Below are 14,049 nucleotides of genomic sequence, written 5' to 3' on the forward strand. Positions count from 1 at the left end.
TGAGCGAGTGGCCGAGATTTTGAGTCTCGGAATTTGAATTTAAAACACTCCTAGGGCACATGGTCCGTCACTGGATGAGGCAGAACGTTTGATTGGGTTTTTAGGGTCAGTGACCAATTTGGTATGCAACACACTGCTATCTTATGATATAACAATATCTCAGCCAGACAGACAAACCTATAGTCTCCCAATAAGCCAATTACTAAAATCACAATTGTATTTTAATATTCAGCACATGACAGAACACATGGCATTTTTGAGGTAATCAATGCTGGCGGCTCTGCTATGAGACTGTACAATAAAAATCATTTTCACAGAGTGTGACTAAATCATTTTACGTCTTGTTCTTTAGGGACCTGGTGTAAAACGATTGTTCCAAATCTAAAACTGAAAGTAGTTCTCTACTGACACCAAGTGTCCATAAAACAGACCTGCGATTCCATGAGCAACCAGAGGGCCAAAAACAAAACTATATATACTGTATATGAAAAGAAAATAAAGGTTTATTGAGAATTCTGAATCCTGCTCACCCTTCCACAGTAGCAAGACAAAAACATACAGACATTAAAATACAAACAAAAAATTGTCGCATACCTACTCTTCTGGAAATCAACAAAGGTATTCAAGCTACTTTAGAAGAAAAAGCATACAGAAGAGGGCACCTTGACAGTCGACATCGCTGTGGAATACGCCGGCAAACAGCAGAAATTAATTTTGCATGCTTCAAATGTTAGGCCACTACTAGGGTACAGATTTACCATTAACAAAATCTTTACCCATTTACCTATACAATCCACTTTAGTAACCAAAATATGAGATCATTTGAACCACGCAGCTAGTTTCTGCTGTCTATCTTCGCAAGGCAGCGGTGTCACAAACAAACTATTTTTCTGAACAGAGACTGGTTAACTTAAATAGTCCAACTAAAGTGTGGAGGGACAACAGCACAGTCAGTGCAGTCGGGAGGGCTCCAGGATTCAGATCGTCTTTTAACTCCTTTTTCCGTGTTTACTCCTCTTTGACCTTGTGAGGGAGACGGGACACAATACAAACACCACACCTGCTCTGAAGGGCATAGGACAGCGCACGTTGTCACCATGCAGTGGTACCGCTACAGACAGAGGCATTGACACACACAGAGACAGCCACAGAAAAACAAATACAACTGCTGACAATGATTTTCAGACTGATCCTGAAACAAATTTACCTTTTTTTTTTAAACATTTTCTATTGTACTTGTAACAACTAAATTCACCTGTATTCTGCGAATGTGAAGGCGTGCACTCAGGCTCTTATCAAAAATCAGCACCGCATTTCTCAACATCTTTAAGGCAAATTGAACAGAATTGACTGAAATTTTGTCAAATGTAAAGGACACATCACGTAACAGTGCCAAGGTTTACAAACTGTCTCTGTGAGTGGCAGTCATGACTGCATGTGCATCTGGAGACGCACCACCATTTACCAAACTGTGCCAAATACAGAACACAACCAAAGGAAAAAAAATTGAGTATTATCCTTTCCTGGGTTTAGATTAATTTAAAACACCAGAAAACAAAAAATAGAAAATCTGTGGGAGTGAATGGATGATGCCAAAGATAGGTGGAGTTAAAGACTTGCTCTTCAACTAAGTTCTGTTTTGGCACAGATACGTTTGGTAAAGTAAGTGCATGGAATCCCAAGTGTGTGGTTGCATTTGTGTGTGTGTGTGTGTGTGTGTGTGTGTGTGTGTGTGTGTGTGTGTGTGTGTGTGTGTGTGTGTGTATGTGAGTGTATGCGTGCGTATGCCGGCTATATCATGGCTGTGCGTGTTTTTGTTTCTCTCATACTCAAAATCTTTACAATTTCTTTCACTTGTTCTAATCTACACCAAATAATACAGTTCTCAGGTTGGGGGCGGGTAGGGTCAGATGGGGGGGCAGGTGATCCCTCCCCTGATAATTCTCTCTTTCTCACTCTCTCTTCTTGTGCATTCCTAGCGGATGGCCTTCACTGGACTCTTAAAGCTGGACGCTGCTTGCAGTTGCAGCTGGTACGCCATGGGGTGAATCTTGAACCCATAAAGCCTGGAGAGAGACACAGACACAAATTAATACTCATTTCAACAGCAACGAAGCAGGAGTACTTCAAATATTTCTACTTTAACCCATTTAGAACACATATACATTGTTATACCGTTCAAGCCGGGAACACCTCTGTGTGTAGTTGTTGCTATTATACAGTATATAGCAATATACGTTTTCACAAAACATAGGGCAGGATTTAGAAGGCTTTTTAGAATCAGCCTATCAGATTCTAATCAGTCTAAATGGGTTAAAATGGGTTTGAACACCTGTGGCATGGATCCTCATTTTCATTGGCCTCCCGGTTTGATTACAATTTAACTGTACAATGCATCTCAATTTATTTCTTCCTATATTATCACTGCTAATGGTTCCTTAACCTTTTCAAGCAGACAGTATTAACTGAAAAGTTAACATACAAACTCCTATTTTCTAACCTTGGAACAAACTGGTTGGCAGGTCTCTTGGGTCTGTATTCAGGATGCACCATGAAAAGCATGTGGGGGAACCCCGTGCCGAAGTAGGCTCCGTCTGTGTGGTGGTGCCTGGACGACTTGGGTGTGTACACGTCCATGCACTTTGGACAGTACAGCTTCACCATGGCCTCCCCTGGGATGTCCGACAGGCCTGTGGAGAGGAGCGGACACAGCGACGAAAGGAGAGAAACAGTGGAGGAGGGGGCGTTATTATAAGCATTAATAATGTAAATAATGTATATGACCTTAATGCTGCGTTCATTTGCATTGTTCCACACACTATTTCATGCCATAAAAGGCAATAGGTCAGGAAATATCTAACGTCGGATGAAAAATGTCATCACCTGCAAAAGGCACAGATCTCCAAGCAGTGCTCTGCGACGCATCACTAGATAGGTACTAGGTAGATCAACTTATTTTGGCAAGCGAGTCCCTCACTCGTCGCAATGGATGAACTGACTGAACGTTATAAAGTATTGACTACTCTCATTGTATAGTGAGAAAGAAGTTAATTTATATAGAGTTCAACCTCACGACCAAAGGCAAAAATAAACTTGGAATGGACAAGCCCTTTCTACTGAACAATCGCTCACTCACCGTAGCCGAGGTAAAAGGATGATGCTGGAATATCCGATTGTTTAGAGCTTTATCGATTACTGAACTTTGTCAGAAAAGCTAGATTTCATCCACTGTTTCCGCATCAAATGGTAAGACGAATTTATTGTGTGGGGCATTCATGTGAGCAATATACAGTAACCTACAGTATTATACATTAATAGCATGACACAATGGGGGTGCATCTGCCCAGCAAGACGGCATGATGGTCACCTTTGGAGTTGAGCTGACTTAAAATTTTGGCCGACACACGCTGAGGGTCTAATAATTTAATAATGCGTAAATTGCTTAGTGAAGCTGACCCATTGTGTAATAGGGAAAGGGGCCATCTTGTGGCGATAGATTGTAATAGCAGTCTCTGATTACAAAAACAGCTGTCATCTTGACCACTAGTCACGTTAAAATGAATTAGACAGTAAAACAGAGTACCCTGTTTTTTAGGGGGACATAAACCGTGGTTTAAAAATGTGGTAACCGCCCAGTCTGTTCCCAGTTTAGTCTTATCTGCTTATTATGTCTTGCTTATAGTTAAAGGAGAATTCCATGCTAGAATGCTTTCTTATCTTTCTTTGTAGTTGTTAAGTCCCCACCAAAGAGGTCCAGGTGTTTTTTTGTGCAAAAACTCCTTATTGGCTATTTTCCCTACCATAAGCCCTCAATGGGCTATGGGGTGTTATGCTAGTTCGCTTATTTCCATCGAAAGAAGTAGTAAAGTGTGCCGCTTGGGATATTATTTACATTATGAAGAGAGGATATATACAAAGAAATTATAATTTTGAGCGATGGAAATAAGCGAATTAGCACAACACCCCATAGCCCCATTCAATTCAATGCAATTCATTTAGGGCTTATGGTAGGGGAAATAGCCAATAAGGAGCTTTTGCACAAAATAACACCTGGACCTCTTTGGTGGGGACGTAACAACTACAAAGAAAGGTAAGAAAGCCTTTTAGTATGGAATTCTCCTTTAAACAGGGTCCCCCTTATACTATGTCTGCTCGTGTCACATTGCAACGCATTGTGAGCTTGTAGATTGGCTATTTTTGCAGAATGTTCACGCCCCCAGAATAGGGACGCTAGGGCTCGTGTCATGTGAAATCTAAACATAAATTTTAAACAGAGGACAGAAGTTAGAGGGCGTTTTGCATGGTTTCCATGGCATAGGTATTCAAACTCCAGATCACTGGAAGGACAATGTAAAAACATCCGTGCAATTTCCAACAAACTGATGCAAAACACAATGATGAACCATTTGAGATAGATCCGATACTGAAAACTACAAATTCAGTGATGCAAATAGCGTCCTTAGACTAAATTGAGGAAGGACGCAATTATGTCACGCTCCGGGGGTCCTGGGATGCAATACTGTACTCAGTACTGTACTCTAACGTCGTTGGGCTCACTCATAAAATGTCCTTGGGACCCATCTAAATACCACCCCTGATCTGGGTCTGGGACACATTACATTGAAAATTTAAATCACTGTTTGTTACAAATATTAGAACTGCACCCCCAAAAGAAAAATCACGCCCGTGTGAAGTGAGTGGCGAAACTCTATGGGGGTCCCCGGACCTTACAGACCCACAGAGACGAGCCCAGAGACCCAGGGACAAACATAGCTCCGTAATGGAGTGGTTGCACCACTCAAAAATAATAAAAATATACTTCTACTGACCAATAGGAAGCATGGGCTGGTTCTCGCAGTAGACCCGGGGGCAGTAACCAAAGTCTCCCTGCTGATACTTTTCCAACTAAGAGAAAGAGAGAAAGGACTAAGTCAACTTCACAATTAAGTAAAAAAGAAAGAGAAAAACATCAAAATAAAAATTAGCACATTTGGGACACAAAGTCTCAAACAATATTAATATACAGTATATAGTACCATATTCAGTCATATTGTTGTGCTATGGACACAATCTTCGTCATAAAAATAAAGGACATAATATAGTATTAACTCAATCAAAAAACCTGTAGGCTGATGGTAGTTTTATGGCTTATAAGTAAATCATACAAATAGCTGAATATCCCACATCCCTCACTTGCACCATGCTCCACTAATTTTCCAACTCAACCACCCAACACTCCATTAGACTATTCTATGGCTTAATCCAAGTTCTAAAATGTGTAAATGGCACAATACCATTTACACATTGACCTTGAACCTTGATCAACTTACATAAGTTGGAATCTCTGATCTTAATAAAAACAAAGATTCTTACTCAACTCGTTTATGACATGCACTTATTCAAGTCAAAGCTGGGTGCTATATCCTATATAAAACAATGCAACCAGTCTAACTTGGGTAGAAGCTTTAGTTCCGACATATTAACAGTCTGACAGTCATTAGACCGACACCCTACCCCAAACCCTAACCTAACCTCAAGCACGCCAACTTGGACATCCAAGTTGCATGTGAAAGTCTAATCAAATATATGATTGAACTGGTACAAAGAATATTGGGGGTAATTTCTTTCCCCATCCTCCCGACTTCCATTGTGCATGAACAAGTGTTCCTACCATCTGTGCAATGCCTCGGTTGGTGAGGATGTAGCGTGCGTGGATGAGGCCGTACAGCATCTCAGCTGCCTGCTCTATCAGGTCACTCTGGTTGGGGTTGTCCTCCAGCTCTTCATCTGAAGATATAAAGAAGTTTGTTTATTAGTCTCAAGGTTTAATAAGATACAGTTACAGTAAGAAAAAACATTATTGATCCCCAGGGGGAAATTAAGGTGTCATTACAGCAAAAGCAGTAAGAGTGAAACACAAGAGAGGGAAGGACACATAAGAGTAAAATAAGATTAGGTGGGGCTAGGTTCTGGCACTAGATATCCACACTTCTCTGAATGAGTGAACAATGAACATAGTCTATCAATAAATAATCTAACAAGAGTACATACTCTAGACTCAGTCTAGAGACAGCTGAAGATAAGGACGGAAAAACCTAGAGAGCCAAGACTGTTGACTAAGATAATCTCTTCAAATCATTCCATCATACAATCTGTGCAACAGCAGCTGTTCGCCAACCACCATTTACATTTTGTCTTTGCAGTTGCATACATTTGTCCTACACAGTAAATCAAATTAGCTGACACATACAGCTTGCTGATTAGCAAAAATGGACATTCAAAATACTTTTTAAAGACATATTTGTGACCAGAAATGAAAAATAGATAACTGCTTCTGTTCACGGCTTTCAGGAGGTGTAGTTATAGACTATATAGCATCAATACATTGTGGAATAGTAGTCTGGCTTGAGAGACTAGTAGGAAATACCCAATGTTAGACAAAGAGATAAAAACACAAGTGCTCAAGTGACAACTAAACAGCTTCTGGTGTCATTAATCAAATAATCTTAGAAAGAACTAAAAAAAGCAGAGGATACCTCAAACTGTTGTTTTGACCACGCTGCTTTAGAAAAAGTCTTATTTGTTATGATTTTAATTTCAGACATCCCTTGAGGAGAAACCATACTTTGATAACCGTTACCATTCGTCTGTAAATACTTGGGCTGTTAAGATTCAATTCAAGATTCAATAATTTATTTGCCATGTCGTTGATAGGAATTTGTCTTGGTTCGTACTCAACATATACAGACAACCATAGATACACAAACAAGAAGGACAGTACAATACAAAAACAAAAACCAGCAGCATAGAAAATTACATCCAGTTTTTTTAAAGTGCTATATGCATGTACTATGAGTTCAGATGTCTAATGGCTACAGGGTAAGTGCTATCCCTGAAGCGACATGTAGAGCTCTGGATACTTCTATATCTCCTGCCTGATGGGAGGAGATTGAAGAGGTGATGTGCAGGATGGGAGTTGTCTGCAATGATTTTATTTGCCTTCCTAATTATTCTGGTGGAATAGAGTGAGGAAAGTGTAGGGAGGCTGCATCCTATGTTTTTTGATGCGCGACGTACGACTCTTTCCAGCTTTAATTTGTCTTGAGAGGTTGTGTGACAACAAACCCTCCCGCGCACTCAGATCAGCCAACGCAGGGAAACTGGAAGTACCCTCACTAAAAACGCCGGGACAACGCTCCACACGTCCCAAACTCTTCTCCCTTCTGGCTCCAAAACTGTGGAATGCACTTCCCATTGCAGTCAGAACTGCAGCATCACTCCCAATCTTCCGCCGTAGCCTGAAAACCCACCTTTTCAGACTCCATCATGGCCCATAGCACTTACCCTAACCCCTTAGATAGAATTTCTGTTGGCTTAGATAGCATTTGACTTAGACTTATAGCATGTTATGTAGACAGCACTATAATTGTATTGTATATAGTCATAGCACGCCATAGTACATATGTATAGCATAGTAGTGAATATGTATAGTTTATTATGTATAGTGTATGTATAGTTTCATCATATAGATATTCCACTGTTACCTTCTTAGCTTACGCATGTTTCATGATAAATGCTTTTATGTGATGTATTCCCATGCTTTTGTTCTTGCCTAAATGTAAGTCGCTCTGGATTAAGAGCGTCTGCTAAATGCCTAAATTGTAAATTGTAAATTGCAAACCAGACAAGCATGGAGAGAAGGTGAGAACACTTTCAATAGTGGCCCTATAGAAGTGAGTCATGGCTGCTTGGCTGACTTTGAACTTCTTAAGCTGCCGCAGGAAATAGAGACGCTGGTGTGATGCGCCCTGTATTGCGATTTGGACAAGTCACAAATTAGCACTCCATAAAACCTGTGTAGCACAAACATGCATTCACATCAAAGCACTACAGTACACAACCCTGACCTGGTTCCAGATCCAGGATCATGTCGAGAGCCTGACGATAGTGGGGGACCTGCTCATTGAGACCCGTCAGGTTGAACTTGTCTTGGATGTAGTCCTCATCCACCTAAAGTTGGACGGATTCAAGATTTATATAATTAATAAAAGTGATGTTTTATGTTTAAAAGCCATTGAAACCGGGAATGCATCTGTGTAATTTTAGATTTTAGCATTGGCTATGGCTATTCAAAAATAGATATAGAAGGTCACAGCAAAGCATGTACATACAATTTAGGCATTTAGCAGACGCTCTTAATCCTGAGCGATTTACGGTACGCAAGAACACATGGTAATAAATCACATACATAGAAATAGTCATCAAGGATCATAAAAGTAAGCCAAGAAGTGAACCTAACATCCGTAGAACAGCTGTATAATGAAACTATGAGTATACACAGAGACTATAGACTGTTATGTCTAAATAATATGCTATTTAAATTACATAATTTTAGCCTTTGCATACGCCTGCAAGGTCGTCAAGGCTAGGGCAAGTTCTACGGCAGGTGGTGGAGTCAGTCTACATCTGCTATTTTTAAAAAATCTGTCAGAACAGAAGTACTGTTTTATAGATGCCATTTGTAGAATCGGCCTCGGATCTTAATGAGTACAAGTTCACTGGAAGCCAGCATACAGAGCAGAAGGAGCACACAGTCGGACACCAATATCGAGGAAGTGTGACTGACCACAGAGGATATACACATAATTAAGAAAATTAGGAAGTCTTCCTCTGGTTTTGGAGAAAAACTGCCATCTGAAGGAGTAACTTTGTCTTATTGAAAGTTACAGAGATGAGAGATCACATGTCTTCTAGTTCTACTCACCTCACAGAAAAATTCATTGCCCCTCAGTCCACAGAACCAGGAGATCCATGACACTTCTTCTGAACTGCTCATTTCTGGACACTTTAAACAATAGCACAGAAGTGTCAACTAGGATGAAGAAATCTGATCAACAAACACTGAACCCAGTGTCATATCTCCCATTAATGCAATAACAGACCCAACACATACAATTTGTAATAGTTAATAGTTTAAAGTCATTTTAAATAAATTAAATTGTAGTTGATCGAAACTTATTTTAAATAATTTACGTTGTAATTCAAATTCAATCAAAAAAGGGGCTAATTGCTAGCTGGTTGCTTTATTTCACCATTTAGTTGGGCTTTTAAGTAAGCATAAATATTAAACGGATGCAGGCATATATTCATTGAAAACATGTGCTTCATTTGTATAAACAAACAAAAACAAAATATTAAAACTAATTAGGGGAATACACTGCAAATGCACCACAACAACAGTTTAAATAAAAACCGGTTTAGCTATGAACGTTAGCTTAGCAGGCTAAGCTAAAAAAAACAGCTAGCATTTTAAAACCTAGAACAAAGACACCATGGATGCGACAGTGGCGTTACAACCAAGTATCATTTAGCCAAATACACAGCACACACACTAACGAATGTCTGTGACGTCACTGATCCGTCCTTGGTATCGTTATGGTAGCTTTAACAGCAACACCTAAAATCATATCAAACATGGCGCATCGTCAGACCACAGGCCGCATGAGACTGAGATCCGCGGTGTCTTGCACCACGGATCAAATTATTACACTGTCTTCAGTCATTGTGCACGTGATAAAGTTAACGTACCCCGTCTTCAGCTTCTTCCACGCCAGCGAAGTAATAACAGGTCCGAAAATATAGCTTATGTAGCTCTGTTGCGGTGTAAATAAGATGGATACCACCTCCCAGTTCGCTCTGTGTTGGCTAGGTTCGCTCTACTGGCTGGCTACCCGTACCGTACGGTACGTAGTGCGCTGTGCGGAGTGTGCGGCGCGCCGCTCTGAATAGCGTTGCTAACGTAAACTGCGTTGCGTCATTATTATTATTATTATTATTATTTCCTTAAAGATTTTATTAATTCATATAATCTTGAAGCATTTTTATATCAATAAATATGATTAACCACACTTTGACCTACAAACTATCATGACGTGTTGTCACTGTTGTGGGAGCTTGTAATTCTATTTTAACTATTTTTGAGAATTATTGGCAGGAAAAAATATATTTTGTTTGCCACACAATTGATTATTTTATTTCATCAAATAAATCAATTACAGTAGTTTGATTAAATGTTGCACCCATCAAAGTCCTATTGTGTCAGTCCCTTTGTTTGTATATAACCTGAGGCTGAAATGTGTTTTCTCTTCCCTCTAGTCTAGAACAAGGAGGTTGCAGCAGTGCAGTCAGAAGACCTGAGCTGGAGGAAGAGTGAGTGGTGCCTGCACAATCTTGGTTCTGGCTCACAGGGAATGGTGTTGGCTGGTGCCGGCCCAAACTAGACTTTAAAGTGCCAACCCGTGAACCCTGGTAAAAGGCAGGTTATTGTTGTGATAGATAAGACTGCCCCCTGCGGGGAGGCAGGTAGTTCGATAATAAAGATGGCGGAATGATCACACCAGGACCAGGTCTCTCCGAGTAAATTCATAATACTGCATGGTGTCAGAGTAAAACTACGATTTTTTTACAACGACATGGAGACATTAAAACCACCACAGACACTGTGTCTTGACGGGAACACAGCAGAAAACTGGAGAAGATGGATTCAACGCTTCAAGTTGTTCATGTGCGCCAGTGAAAAGGATAAGAAAGCAGAGAAACTACAATGTGCACTGCTTCTTCACTGTGCCGGGGAACAAGCGCAGGAGCTGTATAACACATTCGCATTCAGAGATGAAGAGAAGGATAAGATTGCACCTCTCATTCAAAAGTTTGAGGACTACTGCACACCAAGGAAGAACACGGCTTACGAGCGGCATATATTCAACAACCGGGTACAAAAACCAGATGAGATGATCGATCAGTATGTTACAGACCTACGAATCTTATCCAGAAACTGTGAGTATGGAGATTTATTGGATGGACTTATCAGAGATCGGATAATAGAAGGCATAAGAGACAATGACACTCGTAGAAGATTGCTGAGAGAAGACCAGTTAACTTTGGTAAAGTGCATTGACATGTGCCGTGCAGCAGAGTGCACACAACAACAGATGCAGACTTTGACTGCCGGTGCTGCTGGCGCCAATACTGACGCGTAGTGATGTGTCGGTCATGAGCTGCTCGATCATAAGAGCCGATTCATTGCCATGTCCGTGAATCGGATGGCTCACGTCTTGCAATGAGTCGGTTCACGGTCACGCCCCCCCCCCAACCCCCGGCACCCACAGTCGCACTCACACACACACACACACACACACACACACACACAACGGATATCGTCGATCGGGAGTTCAGCGAGCTGACACGTTTCTTCTGAGAAACTGAATGAATACAATAGCTAGCTAGCTATGCAATTGGTAACTTGGTATGCATTGCTAACTGATGGGAGTCGAGTGGCGCTAATAAGTGTCTTTTGTCAAACGACAAACAGTATGAAATTCATACTGTTTGACAAAAGACACTTATTAGCGCCACTCGCTATTCATCGCGCCTATTCATACTATTCATACTATGAATAGGCTAGGACTAACGAGATGCAAACAACAACATCCAACATTTAGCTACCACATAACAACAACAGTAGGGTAAGGCTAGGCTACTGTTGTGTGGTTAATGTACCTAAGCCAAAAAATAAAACCATGTATTTTTATACAAATGGAAGTGTACACTACAATTGCTTTCCCTTTTCACCTCCTTTATGATGATGAGTTCCTGTTTTTGGGCTGGCTATATATAAGTCTATATTTGTACGTCTCTAAATGTTATGATGAATTGAACAAGTTGGACGCTCTTGTAAACAAGTATAATGTTTTCCGGAAGTACCACTGAACCGTGAACCGTGAACCGATTCAGTGAATCGGATCATTGCCGTAGGCGTGAACCGAATCGCTCAAACACTGAAATGAGCCGTTTGGCACATCACTACTGACGCTTGTGTTGTTAGCGCAGTGACACAGAATGTACGGGACGCGCATGCGCAGAGAGGCAGAGGGCGCTACAGCACCAGAGGCAGAGAACCTCCGACAGTAAGATCACAACGTGACGGGAGGAATGAATACACTGAACGAGAGTACATGGTGGTGGACTGTAAATACTGCGGCCAGACACATGCCAGAAGGAGATGCCCTGCATATGGGAAATTGTGTACAAAATGCAACAAATCAAATCACTTTGCAAAAGTTTGCAGAAACAGAGTTGTAAATGAGATACAGGCAGATAGTGAATCAGATGATGATCTTCATATTGAAGCAATCAATATTGAAGAGGTTACAAGCAGTGCAGAGGAAAATGCATGGTATGTCAAACTGGGCATTAAAGACAACAAAGTGAAATTCAAAATAGATACAGCTGCACAGACAAATGCCATTTCAAAACAGCAAGCCAGAATGATACAAAAATATTGCCCATTTAATATCAGACAGCACAGAAAACGCCTAACTGGATATGGAGGCAGCAAACTGTCTGTTGTGGGCAAATGCAAGCTGCCCTGCACTTACAAAGGAAAGACCTACATATGTGAATTCTCCATTGTAGACATGCCCACTGCGGAGCCCATACTGGGCCTGAAGGACTGTGAGAGGCTTGATGTGGTCAGGCTGGTGAGGAGTGTCGAGGAGAAGGAAGAGCACCCAATTATGGAGGAATACAAAGACGTGTTCAAAGGAATAGGGTGCCTGGCAGAGCCATACCATATTCAGATTAAACCAGAAGTGAAGCCTGTTATACACGCACCCAGGAAAATACCAGTGACACTGACTGACAGACTGAAAAATGAACTAAAAAGGATGGAGAAAATGAAAGTGATAACAAAAGTTGATGGCCCAACAGAATGGGTTAACTCTATGGTGACTGTAGAAAAGCCAAATGGCAAGCTGAGGCTATGCTTAGACCCAAAAGAGCTCAACACTGCCATCTGCAGGCAGCACTTTCAAATACCAACTGTTGATGAAATAATGAGCAAGCTGGCTGGAGCATCATACTTCAGCACACTAGATGCTAGCAGCGGATACTGGCAAATAGCTCTCACGGAGGAATCATCAAGCCTGACGACTTTCAACACGCCATTCGGCAGATATAAATATCTACGCTTGCCATTTGGGATAAACAGTGCGCAAGAAGTCTTTCATAAGAGAGTGTCACAGCTGTTTGAAGATATTGAAGGAGTGGTCACATACATCGATGACCTCCTGATTTTTGCCAAAAACAAGGATGAACATGACCGAAGGCTCAGAGAAGTACTTCAGAGAGCCAGAGACGTGAATCTCAGGCTAAACAAAGAAAAAAGCAAGATTGGAATAAAGGAAGTGAAATATCTTGGACACACACTCAGCCAGGAGGGTTTGAAGCCTGACCCCAGCAAGGTCCAAGCTATAGCAGAGATGGAAATACCTACAGATAAGCGGGCTCTTGAGAGGTTCCTAGGAATGGTAAAGTACCTAGCCAAGTTTATTCCGAACCTGTCAGCAACTACTGAACCACTCAGGGAGCTGCTACAAAAGGACATTGCGTGGCATTGGAATGAAAAACATGACGAAGCAGTGCACAAAATCAAAAAGACTCTAATAGACAGAGCACAGATGGCACTCAGGTACTACGATGTCACACAACCAGTGAAAGTGTCAGTGGATGCGTCCAAGGCAGGCCTAGGTGCTGTCCTACTACAGAATGGAGCAGCGGTTGCATATGCATCCAAGGCACTAACCAAGACCCAAATCAACTACGCCCAAATAGAAAAAGAAACACTTGCTATTGTCTTTGGATGTCAAAAGTTTCATCAATTCATATATGGCAAGGAGACGGAGATTGAAACTGATCACAAACCACTGGTGTCCATATTCAAGAAGCCAATAGGAAACACCTCTCCGAGGATACAGAGGTTGCTTCTCAAACTACAACCATACCAACTGACGGTGAACCACACACCAGGGAAAGAAATGTATGTGGCTGACGCATTGTCTAGAGCGTTTCTCAAGGTTACAGACGATGACTCTGACCCAGATGACAAGCTGGAACGAGACATGGATGCCCAAATTCACCTCATTGTCAGTCAAATGCCTGTCAGCGATGACAAAATGGACACAATACGCAGCGAAACACAGAGAGATGACA

At 41.3% G+C, this 14,049-nt stretch overlaps 1 protein-coding gene across 1 annotated transcript; it reads right to left on the reverse strand.

The window, feature by feature from the left end:
• Positions 1-483: 483 nt before the first annotated feature.
• Positions 484-9,725, reverse strand: csnk2b (casein kinase 2, beta polypeptide). The gene is made up of 7 exons (XM_083777944.1): positions 9,589-9,725; positions 8,765-8,845; positions 7,908-8,010; positions 5,672-5,787; positions 4,830-4,905; positions 2,501-2,690; positions 484-2,066 (listed from the first exon to the last, which is right to left on the reverse strand). Exons 2-7 carry the CDS (start codon positions 8,834-8,836, stop codon positions 1,976-1,978), a joined length of 648 nt encoding a protein of 215 aa, XP_083634070.1. The 5' UTR covers positions 8,837-8,845; positions 9,589-9,725; the 3' UTR covers positions 484-1,975.
• Between the last annotated feature and the right edge of the window lie 4,324 nt (positions 9,726-14,049).

The sequence above is a fragment of the Protomyctophum parallelum genome, assembly GCF_964188405.1.
Source record: "Protomyctophum parallelum genome assembly, chromosome: 1".
NCBI lineage: Eukaryota > Metazoa > Chordata > Actinopteri > Myctophiformes > Myctophidae > Protomyctophum > Protomyctophum parallelum.

Excerpts from the sequence above, each read along its gene's own strand:
- csnk2b (XM_083777944.1), bottom strand. The coding sequence starts at position 8,836 with ATGAGCAGTTCAGAAGAAGTGTCATGGATCTCCTGGTTCTGTGGACTG. Across the intron at positions 2,691-4,829 it reads CCAGCCCATGCTTCCTATTG|GCCTGTCGGACATCCCAGGG; the intron begins GTCAGTAGAAGT and ends TCCTCTCCACAG. Across the intron at positions 2,067-2,500 it reads GCCAACCAGTTTGTTCCAAG|GCTTTATGGGTTCAAGATTC; the intron begins GTTAGAAAATAG and ends GTCTCTCTCCAG.